Raw genomic sequence first — 20,079 nt, 5'->3', positions numbered from 1 at the left:
TTAGGGAGATGTGAAAAAAGACACAATCACCCAAGGGGATCAGGGTGACACATGGGGATCAGGCAGGGCAAAAAATTCATCCTAAAAGCACTACAAACTAACTACACTGTAAGGTCGAGAAAATGTAAACAAAACAAACAAAAAAAAGTCTTGTTTTTGGCAGTAGGCCTTTGTGTTTTTTTTTTAATTGCTAAAAAGTGCAAGGAATACTGTTTGTAAGGATTTCCATTATTTAATCTGTGAAGTTATTATGTTTCAGACAGTTGTAGCTCGTGTGACATAAAAAAAACAACAACTCCATCACAGTATTAGGCCTAGGCTATAGCCGAAGTGACTTTATGGTCTGGATGTAGCAGTGGCTCAGCTCAGGAGGCAGATCAGAGCAAGCTTGGCAGTTCGATCTCAGTGCATCACCCATGTGTATATGAATGAGTGATCGACTTGGAGAATGGAGAGGCTTCCTGAACCTGTTCACAAAATAGAAAATATATTTATAGTTTTGAAATCTGTCAATAGTTGAAGATTTTATAGCTGTGTAAAACATTGTGCTTAACTGCGCTAAAATTGTGCAAAGGCTGCAAAAGCCTGGATGTGAAATAACATTTTCTGGGAACTATGCTAGCATTACTGACAAACAAACAACAACAAAGTACTTTATATCTGATGGGCAGGGGGTGGATATTGAGCAGGGATAGGCAACGTCAGGCCCTGGGGCCAAAACCGGCCCTCCATCATTGAACCTCTGGCCCTCAAGATGATTTTGAGGAATATTATTTAATCAGAGATCAAATGCCTGTTACCATATAAATGGCATAACACTGGCATTTGTAGAAACTGATGTTTTTATTTCGGCCTACAATCGGAGGGTCTGGCTCTGGTTTTTTTTGAGGATGAAGAAAATCGGCCCTCATCCAGCAAACTTGCCTCCCCCTGATAGAGGACCATGTTTTATTTTTGCCTTGATGAAATGTACTTTGTTATAAAATGTATAATATGCACTATCTGTAAATATTATGCTTTTTGTTCAGTGTTTTGCAATTGGAACTGCAGATGGAACTTAGCACCAAGGGCTCTGGATCATCTTTTCATACGCTGATGCTCCTGGTCCCTGTCAAATAAAAGGAAATAAATAAATACATTTTACGCAAAAAACAAAAATGCCCTAAATTCAAACTTTCTACTTATCATTCACATTGGTGGGCCGGTCACACTGGTAGCCATAATAACAATAATAATAATAATAAAAAATAATAAAAAAAAGAACAAAAGGTACATTTAAAATTATTGCATTTTATTGCGAATTGTTACAGTTTTTTACTGGCAAAGACTGGCATCTAGGGGTTAATTATAAATATGACGTATGAAAGCACGATGTCAATTTCAAGGGAAACGCTTCACGATATAAAGTTTTTTTAAATCCATCAGTGTTTGAACATTTCACGGTCATGTACTGACACTGAAACACTCAATTTGTACTCCCGACAAGAATGACACAACCCCGGCTCAAAGTGCAGAGAGCGCCCTGTTTGCTCCAGACCAGAGACGGCCCTTTCCAGTCGGGCCCGGTTCTGGTTGTCATGGAGATGACGTCATGCTGCAGCAGCGACCACTACTGCGCATGTTCAGTGGTAAAGCAAGGGCGAGACGAGTATAGGGTGAATCTGCAGACCGGAGCTGCCGCAGATTCACAACAGCAGACTTTGGCCTAGTTTTTGGAAAATTGCAAAGGTCTTAACTTATAGGCCTAATGCGATTTCCCACTACAGAAGCAGGCACTCAAAGCGCCGTAAACAGCAAGGAACCACTCTTGCCCGGAAAAATCCAGACTCACAGTTGTGGTGGTTGAGTATAGGCCTATATTTTAGACACGACATCCACGTTTATAAAATATACAGATGAAACACTGTATGCAGAGGATTATCATTCTGGATGCCTGGCTAAAAGCACTCACCCATTCAAACACAGGTGGGTGAAGTGTCTTGCCCAAGGACACAACAACACTCTGCATCTGCAGAAACCGGGATTCGAAACCCCTGATCTCCCGATAGTGGCTCTACCATCTGTGCCACTGTCACCCTATATTTGATGTAATTTTATATGTGTTAAGCAAACATGATAAAAGACAGAGCTTTTTACTCAGGTCGATCAGGTTTTGACGTTTGGTTTTGGTGCCCGAAGCGCGGCCTGGGGGCCAAATGCGGCCGTCAGACTAATGTTTGGTGGTCCTCAGGCTTCATGTTGAATTGGCACTAATTGACAGAGATGGTACTTTATACAAGTTTAATCATTCTAATGTCTATGCTTGTAACCTCTACATGTGTATCTTTGTAACATGGTTTTAAGGTTACAAGCAATACACAGGTGAAATTTTCACTGCATTGACCACTGATCTGGGCCTCCACATCATATAGCTAAACTTCAATGAGCAATGAAAAAATGTTGGATACCCCTGGCATAAACCCTATGAAGCAGCAGCACTGAGGGGATAAATAACTGTCCCGAAACTGTGGTGGCAAATATCTGCACTCTTTATATCTCATGTATTATGGATTGATTTCATCTGCCTTCTTGTAATTGTATGTAACTGTGAACTTGTGAAGCACTTTGAATTACCTTGCGTCTGAATTAGGGCTGCAAGATATATTGTTATCGTATCGAGATATGAACATTCAAGATATTGATGTCGAAAAAGCAAGATTTAAACAATATAGATTTTCATCAATAAAATTGCACTCTTTTGTATGATGTTTTTATATTTCTGAAAAATGCTTGGTTTTCACCGAACCCATAGTTATATCGTATCGTATCGAGATATCTGGCATAAAAATCGAGATTGCCTTGCCTAAATCCGCTGTCGCAAACATGCAGCTCTCCGCTCTGTAGGTTTCTGATATTGCAGTGGAGACAGCAGCCACAGCCTCAGCAGGGCCACTCGCCTCCTCTTCGCCGTTAGCTCAAGCCTTCGGAGCCGGGACACGCAGACCGGGCCACCGCAGGACCACACACTGACTTCAGAGTTTCTGATTCACCTCAGCTAGACCCTCTCCACTCCCGCGAGGACAACATGCGTGAGATCGTGCACCTGCAAGCCGGCCAGTGCGGGAACCAGATTGGAGCCAAGGTTTGCAAATCGCACGCACGGCACGAGGTTTATTAGAGCAGCTCTAAATGCGTGAGTTTTATGCGATTAAACGTCAACTGTGAGCGCGGCGGGTGTCCAGGAGAAACTCTAAGTGGGTCACAGAAGATTGGAGGGTTGTGTAAGAATGTGATGCTCTCGAACAATGGCATGGTTGAGGATGGGCGGTGGCGCGGCGAGACATCCCTGCTGTCCCCTCCGTGCACGGGCTTTTAAGCATCAGACAGCGCGCGCAGCTGTGTCTTCATTGTCTGTCCCGAGGGAGCGAAACGCGTTTTTAGCAAAAATGAGTGTGCTTTTTGTCCGTGCATATGCCTGCGTGGGTGTGTGCGTGTGGAAGGGCCAGCTTGAGAGAGGGGTGTGGCACCGAATGCACTGGACGACCCCCGCACACTGACACCCAGACCAGTCTGACACAAAACCGGGGTGCTTCACTAAATAATAGATGAATTAATGAATAAATAAATAAATGACTTAATACATAGTTATATATATTATTAACGCTTGATGTCATTTTAATGATATTATTGATTATTACGTTGTTTATATGTATGCATATTTGCTTAAATGCTTTATGTGATTATTTTAACTCTTATTTATCTTGTGTGTAGTTCTGGGAGGTGATCAGTGATGAACATGGCATTGACCCGACTGGTACCTACCATGGGGACAGCGACCTGCAGCTGGACAGGATCAATGTCTACTACAATGAGGCTTCAGGTATAACACAAACAAACACACACATTACCAATAAAACAGTTCTTAAATCACATTGCCCTAAATATTGAGATAATCAATTCTTTAATAATAATAATAATTCTTTCCCACTTCAGGTGGGAAATACGTACCCAGGGCCATCCTAGTGGATTTGGAGCCTGGTACCATGGACTCGGTGCGCTCTGGTCCCTTTGGACAGATCTTCAGACCTGACAACTTTGTCTTTGGTAACTGCATTATGTTTTGGTATCTGTTCAAAACTCAATCATTGTTCTATAAATTATGTGACCAGGCCAAGATACACAAATATTTACAGTATTTATGGTTAACCAGTTGCACACTGAAAAATGTTATGTATGTGGAAAGTTTAAATATGTATATGCATATTGTAAATTGTGCAATTGTGAAGCCTGCACATAATCATGCAAATTTGCAAATCAATGGAATCAATCAAAGTACAAAAACAAATTTGGCTTAAAAAATGACCACAAGTGTTATAGCTGTTTTGAGTCTCTAACTGAAGAAGACCCTGCTGAATGTTGCGTTTGTAGGTCAGAGTGGTGCGGGGAACAACTGGGCGAAGGGCCACTACACGGAAGGCGCTGAGCTGGTGGACTCTGTGCTGGACGTGGTGAGGAAAGAGGCGGAGAGCTGCGACTGTCTGCAGGGGTTCCAGCTCACACACTCTCTTGGAGGAGGCACTGGCTCCGGCATGGGCACCCTGCTCATCAGCAAGATCCGGGAGGAATACCCCGACCGCATCATGAACACCTTCAGTGTGGTGCCATCTCCAAAGGTAGCGTATCTGTGTGTGCTTCTTTTGGGACACTGACTGTCATTTCATTACAAATAGTACAAATCATACAATTTATTGGCACGCACTCACATAATCTCTAATCACCAGCTAGTCTTTGTGGTGGTGTCCATCCTTGCTAAAAGGACAGGGTGTTATGAAATGTGGCATTCAGGCGGCAGTGGCTCAATGACTGAGTGTGTGTATCACAAACATGAAAATCACAGAGATGACTGAGTGTAAATTAACAATTAGTGGGTGTATGTGAGCCTAAAACATTCAATAAATATCTCATAAGTCTCAAAAATCCTGTGCTTACATTTTGGTGACTATCAAGAAAATAGACATATTCTATTTATTGTAATACTTTCAAATCAACAGCGGCTAGCAGTGTAGAGCGAGGCCTCAGTTTTGAACTCCTCGTTGAAGCAGTAAGCTATTTTTCATCACAACTGACTAGAAACTACTGATGTGTGTCCTTGGGCATGACACTTGGCTTGCCTCATCTTGAGAAGAGCAAATGGATTCTTATTAATAAAAACCCTGGCCTTTTTGCAATGACAATATCACATGGAGAGAGGCCTCACCTGAACATATCAACAGTAGTAACTATACAGTAATAATTGCGAGTAATGACGTTGCTGTGTTGCCCGCAGGTGTCTGATACTGTGGTGGAGCCTTACAACGCCACTCTCTCCGTGCACCAGTTGGTGGAAAACACAGATGAGACCTATTGCATTGACAATGAGGCTCTGTACGACATCTGCTTCCGCACTCTCAAACTGACCACGCCCACTTACGGAGACCTCAACCACCTGGTCTCGGCCACCATGAGCGGCGTCACGACCTGCCTTCGCTTCCCGGGGCAACTCAACGCTGACCTGCGCAAGCTTGCTGTCAACATGGTCCCCTTCCCACGTCTGCACTTCTTCATGCCCGGTTTCGCTCCTCTGACCAGCAGAGGGAGTCAGCAGTACCGCGCCCTCTCCGTTCCCGAACTTACCCAGCAGATGTTCGACGCCAAAAACATGATGGCGGCCTGCGACCCACGCCACGGCCGCTACCTCACCGTTGCAGCCGTTTTCCGCGGGCGCATGTCCATGAAGGAAGTGGACGAGCAGATGCTGAACGTCCAGAACAAGAACAGCAGCTACTTCGTGGAGTGGATCCCCAACAACGTGAAGACCGCGGTGTGCGACATCCCTCCCCGCGGCCTCAAGATGGCCGCCACCTTCATCGGCAACAGCACGGCCATCCAGGAGCTGTTCAAGCGCATCTCCGAGCAGTTCACCGCCATGTTCCGTCGAAAGGCCTTTCTCCACTGGTACACGGGCGAGGGCATGGATGAGATGGAGTTCACTGAGGCGGAGAGCAACATGAACGACCTGGTGTCCGAATACCAGCAGTACCAGGACGCCACGGCCGAGGAGGGCGAGTTCGAGGAGGAGGGAGAGGAGGAAGCGGCCTAAGGCTGTCAGGCATTGTTTTATCAAGAGCACCCTTCATATCTCCATCCAGTCGTCACTGCCACTCCACTGACTACTCTGACCTCCGTTTCTCTCTTCGTTGTCCACTCCTCCTGCTCCACTTGTCTCTATACTTGTCTTTATTATTCTTTAGCTCTCACATTCCTCTCTCCCTCACTCTGTCTGTTTTTTGACATGTCAGATGAGCATTCACACTAAACCAGTTCTCGTTTCAGTGCTGCATAGAAGTAGCTAACACGGCTGTGCTTTGTGGTCTTTTGTCAGTAGCTTTTTGATATCGTTCATTTTATCATCACTTTCATATTTGGATCAAAAGCAAATCACAAACAAACGATCTTATTTGGCATTGATATTATCAAATAAATATGGAAAAAGTGTGTGATTGATTCTGTGTTTTTCTTCTACTGCTATAACTTAGTTCAAAAATAATAATTTACATATTTCAATCCATTATTTCAACCCTGTGTGTGGATATACAGTAATACAGTAATCTTGTACTTCATAATGACATGTTACAAGGTGCAAGAAAAAAGAACACAAAGACACTTGATGATTGTTAATTGGGCCAGTGAATCTCCAAAAAGCTATATGGGTGTATTCCCAATTATTAACCAACAGTGGGTGCTCAACAATGGGTAAAATGTGTCGTTTATTCAGTTATAAAATAAGCAGGTGTGTTTCTTTCTCTTCAAGATGAGCGTTGCAGAGTTAGTTAAGGGCGGGCACTGCAGGCAAAAGTTTATTTTATCTCTCAATTTTCAGGTTTTGAGCCAATCTCAAAAAATTGCTCCAGACACCAGTTAGTCTTGTTCCTAGCAAGATTGAAGATTGAAGGATTTTCAATATGTAAATCCTAGCCTGCTTAATGGCACTTTGGACCCCCAAAACAAGGCAAATATTATAAATATAATATAAATTTTATTCAGCAAAACCTAATTTATTCAAAGACTGAACAAGAATCCCCTCAAACAAAACAGATACATTTAAACCTGGCTCTATCCATTAATCATACGTTGTTGCCACAAAAAGGAAAAAAGGAAAAAAAAAAAAACTTCTTTTTATATGAAACACCAAAAGAAAACTTGCAATGCAGTTTCCCCCCTGCCAGCATTCATCTATAGGGGGGAAAAAATAGATACTTTTTACCCTATTCATCTGGGACCCAGGTCTTGAGCTTCATTGTTCATAGTCAGGAGCACCTACAGTAGATCCTAAGATAAGAGTCTCTATTCATAACATAATAATCAATGTAAATGCAGAAACACCAAACTGCTGAAAACAGATTATGTTTTGTTTTTAGGATATGAGTGAACCAATGTCCAGGAGAATGTTTTGGATGTAGCCTAATAGTTTTGACTGTGTACTCCTAGCACCTACAGCATACAGCAGAACAGCTGAACTCAGAAGTGTGACGCTACAGGAAGGAGAGTGAAACGAGAAGCCTAATAAAAAAGTCACAGATACGAGACAAAGCAGGAAGTGTTGAGCCGTCAGTGCGACGCTGATTTTGCACAGTGGATGGGCCTGTCCTCTGAGCTGCCTGCCACATTATAGTCATGAGGTTTCTGTAGGACACCAGCTCTGTCCCGTCCCTCTCCCCTGCTCCGCTGGACCCACACATGGAGCCAGGCTGTCCAGAAGCATGGGCTCAAGACTCAAGTAAGTTCACATCTTTAATATCATCAATCATGTTACACGTAGAGTCAGTCTGTTCTTGTGGTTTTTATGACTTCCTCTTAGCTGCACAGGAAGCTCTGTGCAGAAAGTCGCTTTTCTCTTAATATATGTCTCTGTGTTTGAATAGTTTCTGCATTTCCCAAATAAAACACAACATGATTATTACATGAGTATATTTTAAACATAACAGCTATAGACTCAGGAAGAGGCATCCATTCAACACTGAAGGGACCAGTTTGATACAGTATTATTCAATCCTCTCTAATGTTGTAATGTTTTTTGATGGTATTTCTTTCCTATTAGACAAAATCCTGAGCGGACTTTCTACTGGTTCTTTGAAGCTACTTGCCCAGTGGCTAGAGACAGAGGTGAGTCCAGTCTCATAAAACACTCATTTGCCATCTATGGGTTTGAAACACTTTGCTCCTGTGACATCAGCCTTTTGGTCTGACACCATTTATCGGTTTGAGTCACAGTCTTTTTTGTTGCCCTTTTCTCACTAATGTTTCTAGTCTGCAGGGAACTATATGCACATATATCCCTGTCATCAGGATCTGCTTTTATCTAGGTCTGGGACTGACACAAAAAGTTGCACAGGGGCATTGTAGCACCTCCTCAAAAAGGGATTGACTTACTCAAAGACAAACTGTATATAGCATCTTTTTAAATGTATGTTTTCAGTCCTGAATGCAAACTCAATGCCAGAGAATAGTTGTAAAGATTTTCAAAAGTCGCCATCTTGACTGCGCTGTTTGAAGTTGAGGATGTTTCGTGTCTCATCCAAGAGACTAGCGGTTCCTCTGGTCTCAAAACGGTTTATTATAACTTCCAGAAGGGAGTTAGACCTGCCAAGATTGGTTGGTTCGGCTCGACTTTCCCGGAAGAACCAATGCAGTCTAAAGAGTTCTACTTCTGGAAACTACAATGTAAACTCCTGGATGACTGAGCGGCACGAACAGGCTAATTCTGTTCTTCATAATTGTATGCAAACCTGTGTGTGCATTATTATAAATCTAAAGGTTTCCCAATAAGTTATTGTCGCTTCCTGTGGCACGATCTTGAAAACCACAAGCGGTGTGCAGCTGGCCCTCTTTAACTTTTTGTCTTTCTTTCTTTTTTTGTTTACTTTAGACCCAGGTGTGCAGTTTTCATTCCCAGAAGACTTCACAGATGAGGTAGGCTACACACCCACACTCACTTTCCCTCATGCTTAATTTGAATAAGATAAATAGCCTATAGTTTATTTAAGTTTATATCAGTCCAAGTGAAATCTATTGTCTGAAAGTGTGTCAGACTTTATATTTGCACAGAATGCTTTAATGAAGATTCTTTCTCTCTTCTAGGAGACTTACCAAACAATACCACGGTTTTGTTTCCCGTATGACATACAAAGGTGAGAGTGTCTCTTTTTAGCTGCTCTGACGCTGTAATTAGCTGGTCTTTTGCGCTCTGGTCATGTGTCTTACCCTCTCAGAGCCCGGGACGGTGTTGCCGTGCAGCACTTCACCTTCGCACTCACGGATCTGGAGGGATGCCAGCGCTTTGGATTCTGTCGACTCACCAACACCTCACAGACCTGCCTGTGCATACTCAGGTACCAGGGACACATCAAGCTGTCTCCTTTTACAATTGACATCGGCTTCATTTAGTATCAATGAAATGATGTTAAAAAACTTCACATTTCTTTGCTCTTATGCAGTTATCTTCCCTGGTTTGAAGTGTTTTACAAACTCCTTAACAACTTGGCCGACTACCTCGCAAAAGGACAAGTGAGAAGTCATTGTGACATTTACAACACGTTTGTTACTCAGTAAAGCATTTGCTCATCTACCACTGAGCCTGATGGTTGTTTCTGCACAGCGCAAAGAGGCGAGAGCGCTGCTGGCTGAGCTCCACAAGCAGCCCGTGCCACTGGCGTCTGGCTCTGTCACTCTCAGCATGGTGAGTTTGCACACCACAAGACTGAAGTCACAATATTAGGCTATCCCTGAGAGTCTGTGATTGACGACAACACTGCTGGACGTTAAGATGGAAATCTACACAAACAAATGCATGCCTTTTTTTGTTTTACTTCATAGAACTAGTACCGTGCGTGATAATTATACTTTCCATACACCGCTTTACTTACTTTAATCTTTGTTTGAGGTACAGAGACATCAAGTCAGGGATCTTTTTGTTCTGAACATTATGAGCATAATCTGAAAACATTCATGTTTTTAAAGTAATTTGTCCTTTCAGTGACCCAGTGGCTGAATGGGTGGTTAGCTTAGTGTCTTTACTTTCCATTATGGTGACTCCTATGATGCTTCAGGATACATTTTATTTCAGGTCTTTTAGGGTTTCTGGTAGGTTTTTGGAATGGAATGCATATGTAACCATGGATATCAGCAGTGAAAACCTAAAAAAAAAAAAATTGAATCATGAAGAAGCTAGCAGGCTAACAGGTAAAGCTGACTGCAGGCTAGCACCATTTCAACAGTATTTACAGCCAAGTTTGAGTGAAAAAAAAAATTCTTCATTGTGTAACAATGAACAATATCCTTCTCTCCCTTTGTCTTTTCTGTTAGCGTAGTATTTACTCTCACGGACAATTAAAGGTGCATTATGGAACTTTTTAGGCAAAAAAAAAAGTTGATATTTGTGCGTATTTGACCTTGTGGCTCTGTGAGTGATCAGTATGGCGCCTTTACTTTCCATCACAGTGGTCTCTATGACACTCCAGAAACAACTGTTTTGTAGGTTTTTTGGTAAAACCTTCCAAACGATTGATCCTGGAGTGTCCTAAAGACCACCATAATGGAAAGTAAAGGCGCCATGCTGACCACTCATACAGCCGCTGGGTCACTACAAGGTCATATACACAGAAATATCAACTTTTGTTTTTGCATAAAAAGTTACATAATGCACCTTTAATGAGTAAAAAAAAAGGCAACATTCTATGACACCTGCAGTGGCAGTTATGGCCTCTAGGGTCATGAGTTACTTAGTACTGCTTTAAGTAATAAGTTCATTTTCTTAAATTATGTTGAAGGTGTCCTCGAAGCCTAAGTAGCTCACTGATGTGTTTTATTTTCTGTCAAAGTCCTTGTTTTGAGTATTTCTTTCTTTTTCATTTTCACAAAAAAACCTTAAAAAGCGACGTAGGTATTTATGCTAGGAGGCCAATGATATGTGACGTATGGAGATAAGTTCCCTCATTAAACCCCCCTACACATAATCTATAATCTACCTGATTTCTGCTGGTCAAGTGTTGTGTTTTTCCTGTGGGAGAACAGGTGTCAGTCAGCACAGAGGTGTCCCTCAGTGTGGGGCACTCGCAGGCTCCCGAGGGGGTGAGTCTCGCCCACGTTTTAAAGAGCAGAACCAGACTAACCCCTGTCAAATCTCACCACAAATGGCTTTCACTTTTACGTTGATTTGTATGTGCTTTTTTTTTGTGTGTGTTGTTTCTTCGGCTGTCTTTATTTTCACTGCTAATCATCCACTACCATCGGCGCAATGATTTAACATGTAACTGGACTAATAATACTGAACAAAACAAGAGGAACTAATTACTAAACTGGCTCATAAATGTTCTTTGACTATTGTACCTGTTGATGTGTTTACAATGGATGAGTTTTGCAAATGTCAACAGGTACAGTCGCTCAAATTGTCGAAGAGTTTATGCTTGTCGAGACAGAATGGTGTCAAATGTTCAGCCATTTTTGTGTATGAAGTCGTATATTAGGCAAACAATATAAATGTTTTGTTGATTTGTTCTTTACGTCTTACAGGTTCCTTACTTCATTGCTCCGGACCCCAAGAGTCTCCCTTCTATACCTGAAAATGTGAGTCTTTGTGACTATGTTTTCTGGCTGCCTCCCTGTGCGTTTACAAAGTCGGTCTATTGTTTATTTCATGTTTCCCCAGAGGAACCTGACTGAGCTCATTGTCGCTGTTGACGTGGGGAACCTCCTGCAGCTCTATGCCAGCATGCTGTTTGAGAGACGCATCCTTATCTTTGCCAGCAAACTCAGCACTGTAAAGTCATCCTTATTACAGTGCTTTTCACACCAAGTACCACCTGAGAGATAAAGTTTCGCTCTCAGAGTACCACAGGACAAGGCCTTAACATGAGCTAAAACAAATCTAAAACAGATTACTGTAGGTCAAAAATGTACTAAAACTGCTCTAAATTTGACAATGACGAGACCTACAGTGCAGAAAGAGCCTGAGTACCAACTGAAGCAGCTATTTATCAAGGCCAAAAAAACATTATCTCAACTGCTTATTCTTTAACCTCTTGACCCTTAAAGGAATAGGCCAGCGTTTTTACATACTGATGTATGTTCTTACCTTAGCTTAGACAAGTTCATTTGTACCTGTCTGGTCTTCACGCGTGCCCTCAGTCACGCAAACACAGCGCAGACATTTAGCCTCTCCTCCTCTCCGCTATAGCTCCAAACGAGGTGAAGATAGAAGCTACCAAGCTCTTCCACGTTTTCCCTGTTTAAATATGGCTACGTGAAGTGTTACACTATAAAGTATAAAAAGGGGAACTATGTTGAGGAGGAGAGGCTAAATGCTAACGCCGTCTGTGTTGTGTTTACGTGACTGAGGGCACGCGTGAAGACCAAATGGAGGTACAAATGAACTCATCTAAGCTGAGGTAAGAACATATCTCAGTATGTGAAAACGCTGGCCTATTCCTTTAACCTAGAACATTTTCTCCAGTGCGACCTTACCCAAATCGTAAAGCTTCTTGAGGAAAAGCGTCAAAAAAGCAACAAAAACAAGTCGTAAATGAGGATGAAAATGTAGCCAAAAAACCCCCATCAAAACAGGCGACAAAAAAGCAACAGAACCAACGAAAAAGTGAGGACTACACGGCGACATCGTGAGGAACAATCGTAGATCAGGCACTGGCCTGTCGGCTGAAGCTTTTAGATTTGGGTAAAGCTGAACTGGAGCTGAACTGGAGGAAATGTGCTCGGTTAAGGCGAGGGGTAAGAGGGTCTGTAAGTCTGTCTTTCCACATCAATGCTGAATTTAACATTGCCCATAACAATTAATTCCAATTAAATAATCAATGATAATAATAAATACCAGCCACGTATTGTATCTTAAAAGACCTCTCTTACATTTACAGCTGACATCTTGCATCCATGCTTTGAGCGCAGTGCTGTATCCCATGTTCTGGCAGCACATCTTCATCCCTGTTCTGCCCCCGCACCTGCTCGATTACTGCTGGTAGGGAATTCAGCCTCCCATTGATACGTTGTTTGTTTCTTTGTTTGTTTTGTAAATGATTTTTCTGTTACAGTGCTCCAATGCCGTACCTCATAGGGGTCCACTCCAGTCTATCAGAGGTACAGACAATCATCCACTGGCCTGCGTTTTCACTATAGTAGCATGTCCATGTATGTGTGATGCCGGACAGAAACGATTGTATGTTGTATTGACACAAAGTGCTGCAGAAAAAACAATCCCCCCAAGTACTGTATTTGATCATTTATTTATTTGTTTAAAAAGCAATTGTTAAACCTCTCTTAATCAAAGTTTAACATTAGTATCAACATGGGGGGGCCTCTGTGTGACTGCGTTTACTGCCTGGGTTAGCAAGTGGCTCATGTGTCATTTCTCATATCCCTCACCCAAATGCGCCGCGTGACTGTCCCATGCAGTCGCTCTTCACTGCGCCACACTGTGTTGATGGAAAGGGGCTGAAGTGGCTTTAATCATTTATTGTATGCCCATCATGATTGTGTTTGACCAACAGAGGGTGAAGAGTCGAGGCTTAGAAGAAGTCATTATTCTCAATGTGGACACCAACACGCTGGAAAGTCCCTTTGACGACATTAAGAGGATCCCCCCCGACGTGGTAACATGAATATATTAAAAGTACTATGAAATCATGGGGCTGCACAATATATCGTGAAATCTCAATGGCAAGAAGAAAAAAAGGCAATACGAGATTTTTCCCTTACAGAGGCAAAAAGAAGAGGTTTTTGTAGAAGATGTACAATTTTTATATGTGTTTTAGTCTTTGTTTGGTTGTTTTTCCTAATTCAAAGGAAATTGCTTTGTCAAAATGCTTTATAGAAAATGCAATAATACACATTTAGTCATTTTCCACAACACCACAGTGTCTTCTTCCTCATATTGTGCAGCCCTGAATGCTGACATAAGGGCTGTCTCCGCTCACCTCTGAGAGTCTGTGTGCAGATGTCCCAGCTGAAGATAGGCCTGAAACGGCAGGCCGTGTCTCCAGGCTGTGGGGTGTCCAGGGCCTTTTTAAGAACCCAGGCGCTGCTGTTTGGAGGATACCGAGAGGCGCTACACACTCAGGTCACACAGAAAATGATTTGCAATACTTTTATGAATAACATACTGCACTACAGACACATAGCTGTATTCACGAGAGTTCCATGTCATCCTCTGTATTTTCTGGGTTTGTTGTGAGGGATTTGGTTCACAAAATTGCCACATAATTCTTAAGTCTTTTCCCATTAAAAGCATTTCCGTACATTGTTTTGATTTCGTAGGACGGGGGAGTAAGTTTCAACAAAGATCTCTTTCTGGATCACAAGTCCAACAGCATGAGGCAGTTTCTTCAAAGTGCTGTACATCTGCAATGCTTCAAACAGGTACAATATGACATGTTGTTTGTCGTGTGACTGCTTCCCTCTGCTGGTGACAAGGCGCTATTGCAGATCGTGTTTATCTTGTACTTTTTTGTGAATTTTGATTTCAGTTCGTTGACAGTCGCGTGGACATTTTGAACACAGGGCAGGAGCCTGAAGACCTTTTTGAGGAAGAGATTCAGAACTGTGAAGACTCTCCAGGTCCCATCATTGTTGCTGCATGCCTTTGTCTCATGTGTTTCATATTGTACGTAAGTCATGTGTGTGTCTCTTACAGGGAAGCCCAGGTCCTACCAGCAGTTAGTGGGCAATATAAGGGTGAGCTTGTGGTCTGTGGTGTTGTCAAAAGCTTGAAAATAATTTAATTGTTGCTTTTGTTTTTGCATTTCTACAGAAGGGAGGAGGAGCCCTGATCCTAAATGTGAAGTCAAACATGAAGGTGCACAGCAAAATACCAATAAGTGTTAATGGAAGAGTCTCTGCGCTCTTAATGATTATATGGGGTTTTATATTTCTTACAGGCCAAAGGTCTCACAAAATCTGGACTGAAAAATCTATTGGTCCATAAGGTAAACAGGTCCATACAGTTCTATATCTAGGGTTTTTCAAATGCCAATCAGGTGTTAGATATTGTGACTGCCAACAGGTGAAAAAACAAACAAACTCAGATTAGTAGACTATTCAGAAGGGAATTACCATTTTAATGTATAATAATTTGACATAACTGACTATAAATGACTGCAGTTCCTGTGGCGTTGCAGAGGCTATTAATGAACAGAAGATGCTTTAAAATTGATAATTTAATCAAGATGTTAAGATCTTATGCAGGTGGTCATAATGTTTTGTGGGTCCAGTTCTAAAATATTCCATAATTGTGCCTTTATGCATGAAGAGCAACAGTGAGGAGCTGAGTCTGCAGAGGGGAGGCTCTCTGTCCCATAGGCGCGGCGCGTCACATGGCCTGCAGGACCGACTGCCAATCACACAGCGCTTTGACAAAGTATGTTTACCCTTCACTGAATGTGAACATTTATTTAAACCATTATTATGGGCTAATCTATTGTTTCCATTTACTTTCTGCTGCATGCTTTGTTGCTCTATAATGTTGTGCGTGGCCCGTTACTTTGTTATGGCTTTACATTGTCACTGTTGCGTCATGTTAGTCACGTCCCCTTCGGCCCATTCACAGATATAGGGCTCTCAGAGATGAAGGAAACACAGAGGATGGAGCATGGGACAGGTGAACAAACCTAGGACTTAAAATGAGTTTCTCACAAAACATCTAAGACAACAATAATGTAATAATTTATGGCAATCAATCTTCAAACCAGATGCCCTTTCATTTTTGTGATTTTCTGGCAGCACATGTACACCCCAGCCCATAGTGTGTATAAAACATGCTTGGTGCTGAAGGTAGTTGTGTATGAACAGCCTGAAGAGCACACCATGCATTTGAGCTAAACTGCACACTGTAGCATTCCTGCTTGTGTTTGTGACTCTTGCTCATGCCAGGGTTGAGTCAAAACACGACTCAGATGACCACAGAGAGGAGGAGGTGGGGGAGGATGAGGAGGACGATCCGCTGCTGTGTGACCCGGAGGAGATGGACCTTCTTGGGGAGATCTTTGACACCTTGAGCTCTCGAAGCTCTCATGACCGTGGGGTACTCTACTGCACCCGCAGCCTAGACCTGTTTGGACCCGACAGCCATGATTACATCACCAAGGTACAGGTGCACAAAAACAGCGGCTGATATGTGTGTTTTTAAGCAGAGAAATATTTAATAGAAATAAACAACTTGAATTAAAGTAGATTTTTTAGATCAATGAATCTCTGGTGGGTCGGGACCCAAAAGTGGGTCACGGAACCATTTTCGCAAGTCTGTTCCAATACAAGCAAGATTTTGTTCAATATTTTTCATCTGAAACCTTACTGGAGTCAGTTCAAATCAATGTTACTGGCTTGTTTTTAATCATAATTCCAGTCTTAAAGGTATACAGTATCTACTGCTTGTTCAATAAAAACATGTGAGTAAAATACAATATTTCTACCAATCTCCAGCTTTGGGGCATGTGTAGACCTAAAGGCTGTACCAATCAGGTGTTAGATATTGTGATTCTATACACAGTGTGTATAGAATCAGCTATACACACTGTATATTCAACCAATATAGCTACAAATTCACAAAAATAATCACAAAATACTCAGCTACTTCAAAATCTTACCTGTACAAGATTTTGAGCAGGACTTTTATTAGGGAACAAAAATATGAGGTACAGGTATTTGATAACTGTGTTAAATAATGCTAAAATGATATTATTGCAATATTTTATTAAATCATGAAACACAATAATATACTCTATTATGTTTAAAAGCTGCATTATGCAAAAACCCTTATTATTAATCTCAGTCAGAAAGAGGATGACAGGAGAGCAGTGATTTTGCGACTTACATACTTACTGTTTTTGCATCTCCTTCATTGTTGTATTTCAGCGCAGTCTCATCAACCCAAGCCAAGAGAGCCTTTGCATCAGTGGCAGCGGCAGCCTGCACAGCTGGCACCAAGAGACCGCGGAGGATCTGTCTGATTTAATGGAGGAGTGGGATCAACTCAGTCTGCACAAGACCGAGAAGGTGGAGACTGAGGAGACACTGGTGATGAGTGACTATCAGCAGCAAGATGGGGAAAACAGTCTACAGCGAGATGAAGAAACAAGTGAATCAAGTGGTGAACAAGTGAATGAAAAAGGTGAAGAGACCAGTTTATTTCAGGAAAGGGCTGCAGATGTTGAAGAGGTTGATGACACAAACACAAACAGCAGTGAAGATTCACATGCAACAGAAAAGGACAAGACTTTTAGTGAAGATGAACTTACAAAACCCTCCAAAGATGAAACAACTGAGAAGCCCAAGGAGTTGATTAGAAACCAAGTGACTGGAAAAACAGATCATGGTCCGAGCCCTTCACCGTCCCACCAGAGTGTCCCGGTGACCCCCGAAAAACCAGTGGAACAAGAGGCTTGCCCAACCCGTGCCACCCCGCCTCCGCCTAAAGTATTCTCCGCTGCAGCCCGCTTCCAGAGTCACGCCACAATCCAAGGACCGGATTTAAAGTCGAGGCTCAGGACTTTGGCTGAAGTGGGTGGATCCTTATGCAGCAGAGAGGGTCAGTCAGAGCTAACGCCGGAGGAGAAGGACCTGCCGCCAATAAACGTGTCCGAACTTAAGAAGCGGTTTGAAGCTTGAGGAAATTGTTACTCTAATGCCATCTGTAAATCTTGTCTTGTTAGAGTTCTGCTCTGAGAAATATCAGGCCTAATATTGGATTCAGGCTGTATTCCAACAACTACTATTGACTTTGGTTATTATGCCGAAGACGAATACTGAAAATGCCACAATTATTTTTGTTTCTTATATACATGCAGTTTTTATGTGTTTTATTGTAGGGTAATTGGTGTGTTTTTTTCCCCAATAAAATTGAAATACTTTGCACTCTATGATAATCTTTACGAGATAGTATTGATTGATTGATTTGATTGAATATTTTATTTCGAGCTACACAAACACAGACACAAAAGCGAGAAAAAAATAATAATAATAATTAAAAAAAATAGCAATCTAGCTCGAAAAGGAGTGGGAAGAAGACAAGCTTATTAACTCCCACCCCCCATTCACTTCAATAATAATGTGGTTGCAACAATAACAATGTTTAGTTGTTATTGTCTTACTAAACAATTGAGTTAAGTTGGTTACATATTTGCAACAAATGCAACAATGAAACAAAACATTAAGTCAACAATCACAGTATGTTACACTTCATAGCAAGTGTATATATATATTTTTCTTATGCCTAATTTATTACCATGTTATTATTACTGTTATTCATCATCATCATCATCATCATCATCATCATCACAACCCGTGTAGCATTACTTTGTGTGCAATGTGCATGAATGATACATAACACACTCTGCATTTATTCATGAAAGGTGTATTGTATTGACTGATTGGTGCTCATGATAACAATATTATTCTTAATGATGTGCACTAAAAAGGAATCGAGGTTCTGTTTTCTTTTTTCCTGTATCTGGACCTGCTGCCAGAGGGGGGCAGACCCCGAGCAACCGGACAATCATTTGTTAAGTGTCCTATGCTGTGCATTAAAAGAGACAAGATTTAGGAGTCTGCTGCCAGACGATGATCCTCGAGCAGCTGGCCCCCGCTTGCCTGCCCTGTACTACGAGTTATGTTGAATGTGGAAACACACGGTTATGTACATGTTATAGCTTCTGAGAATTTAATTCCTTTTTATTACCATCAGCACCAATACCAATACCACTGTCTTAATCGCTTTTGATTCTAAGAATAAGATATAGGTTGTTATATTAATATAATGATAACACAACAGCAATAGCAATAACCATGGCAATAACAATTACCCTACATAATCAGTTCTTATACTAATACATTATTGATCACCAGCACTAATAAAAATAATAAATTAAAATTTACAAAAACAAAAAAGTCATATAGTTAATATAAGATATTACTAATACAATATAGTCACTTAGCTTTTTCTTATTTACTGAGTTATAGATTCTGTCCTCTTATTATAATAACAATAGACTTCATTAGCTTGATCTGTCTTTTGATATATAGCACTTTCTTCCATTAACAATCAATTACCCATTTCCTCTTTCCTGTACTTTGTCCATACATTTTTTTTTATATCTTGATTTGAATATTTGGACATTGCTTGAGCTCTGACCCCAGTTTGTTCCAGAGTTTAACTCCACATACACACACATACTTTTTCTAGTGGAAGACACTCTTGAATCTTAAAGTTATCACAACTCCTCAGGTTATAACCCCCTTCTGTTGCGTGCAAAAAGCATTTGTATCCTTGCAGGTAGCACACTGTTATATTGAAGTTGAGCAGCAGAGAAATCAAGTAAGTCATGCATTTTTAACAGTTCAGACTGCAGAAATAATATATTAGTGTGATCACAATATCCTACTTTATGTATGATTCTTACAGCACGTTTTTGGAGTATAACAAGGGGGTGTAATTAACTTTTGTTAGTTATTTCCCCAAACTTCTACACAGTAATTTAAATATGGCAAGTATCAATCAAAGGTATGCATTTTCATCATTTGCATCCTAAAAACAACCCTCAAAAGGGTCAACACTTGCCATAGCACAAGCCATAGAATTGTATCCTTTGGCCGCCCCGATTTTCTGGACACGCCCCGAACTCCCCTAACCCACGTCTCCACACAGGAAGGACCCGTCCTGGTGGGAAGCCAACCCGGGACCTTCTAGGTGTGAAGTGGGGGTGCTGACCGCTGCGCTACCGGGCCGCCCAGTGTCCAGAAAAGTGCTGTATAAAACCAATGCATTAGTATTATTACAAAAAATAAAAAATAGACATACAAACATCAAATTTTATTTTTAGAACACCAACTTGATTTCCCAACTGACAGTGCTGAACATCTTGTGCAAATATTTGTCAATAATTTGTGTAACATCAGAAATTCATATGTACAAAGGTTCTTCACAGTCTTAGGACATCCTTCATGTTGGCACACAGTGATACTTACTCTAGAAAACTATATAAAAATACTACTGTGAACAGTCTCTTG

At 41.5% G+C, this 20,079-nt stretch overlaps 2 protein-coding genes across 3 annotated transcripts; both read left to right on the top strand.

Moving 5' to 3' along the window:
* The first annotated feature begins 2,891 nt into the window (after window positions 1-2,891).
* On the top strand, window positions 2,892-6,510 carry LOC306960739 (tubulin beta-4B chain-like). Its single transcript, XM_079553217.1, has 5 exons — window positions 2,892-3,121; window positions 3,751-3,859; window positions 3,973-4,083; window positions 4,408-4,652; window positions 5,306-6,510. The coding sequence occupies exons 1-5, from the start codon at window positions 3,065-3,067 to the stop codon at window positions 6,116-6,118; spliced, it is 1,335 nt and encodes a 444-aa protein (XP_079409343.1). The 5' UTR covers window positions 2,892-3,064; the 3' UTR covers window positions 6,119-6,510.
* Window positions 6,511-7,645: 1,135 nt separating this feature from the next.
* On the top strand, window positions 7,646-17,802 carry dennd1c (DENN domain containing 1C). Of its 2 annotated transcripts, XM_079553196.1 has the most exons (23): window positions 7,646-7,795; window positions 8,117-8,181; window positions 8,945-8,988; window positions 9,157-9,206; window positions 9,288-9,407; window positions 9,513-9,582; window positions 9,674-9,754; window positions 11,089-11,145; window positions 11,587-11,640; window positions 11,723-11,833; window positions 12,942-13,042; window positions 13,116-13,161; window positions 13,572-13,673; window positions 14,018-14,140; window positions 14,338-14,439; window positions 14,547-14,637; window positions 14,714-14,754; window positions 14,831-14,875; window positions 14,958-15,005; window positions 15,329-15,436; window positions 15,600-15,676; window positions 15,949-16,162; window positions 16,930-17,802. In XM_079553196.1, the coding sequence occupies exons 1-23, from the start codon at window positions 7,779-7,781 to the stop codon at window positions 17,680-17,682; spliced, it is 2,520 nt and encodes an 839-aa protein (XP_079409322.1). In that variant the 5' UTR covers window positions 7,646-7,778; the 3' UTR covers window positions 17,683-17,802. The 2 variants fall into 2 exon arrangements, with proteins under 2 accessions (XP_079409322.1, XP_079409323.1); XM_079553197.1 differs by lacking the exon at window positions 11,089-11,145.
* Window positions 17,803-20,079: the final 2,277 nt, after the last annotated feature.

The sequence above is a fragment of the Gobius niger genome (assembly GCF_951799975.1).
Source record: "Gobius niger genome assembly, chromosome: 3".
Classification (NCBI taxonomy): domain Eukaryota; kingdom Metazoa; phylum Chordata; class Actinopteri; order Gobiiformes; family Gobiidae; genus Gobius; species Gobius niger.
This window is presented reverse-complemented; position numbering and strand designations above follow the sequence as displayed.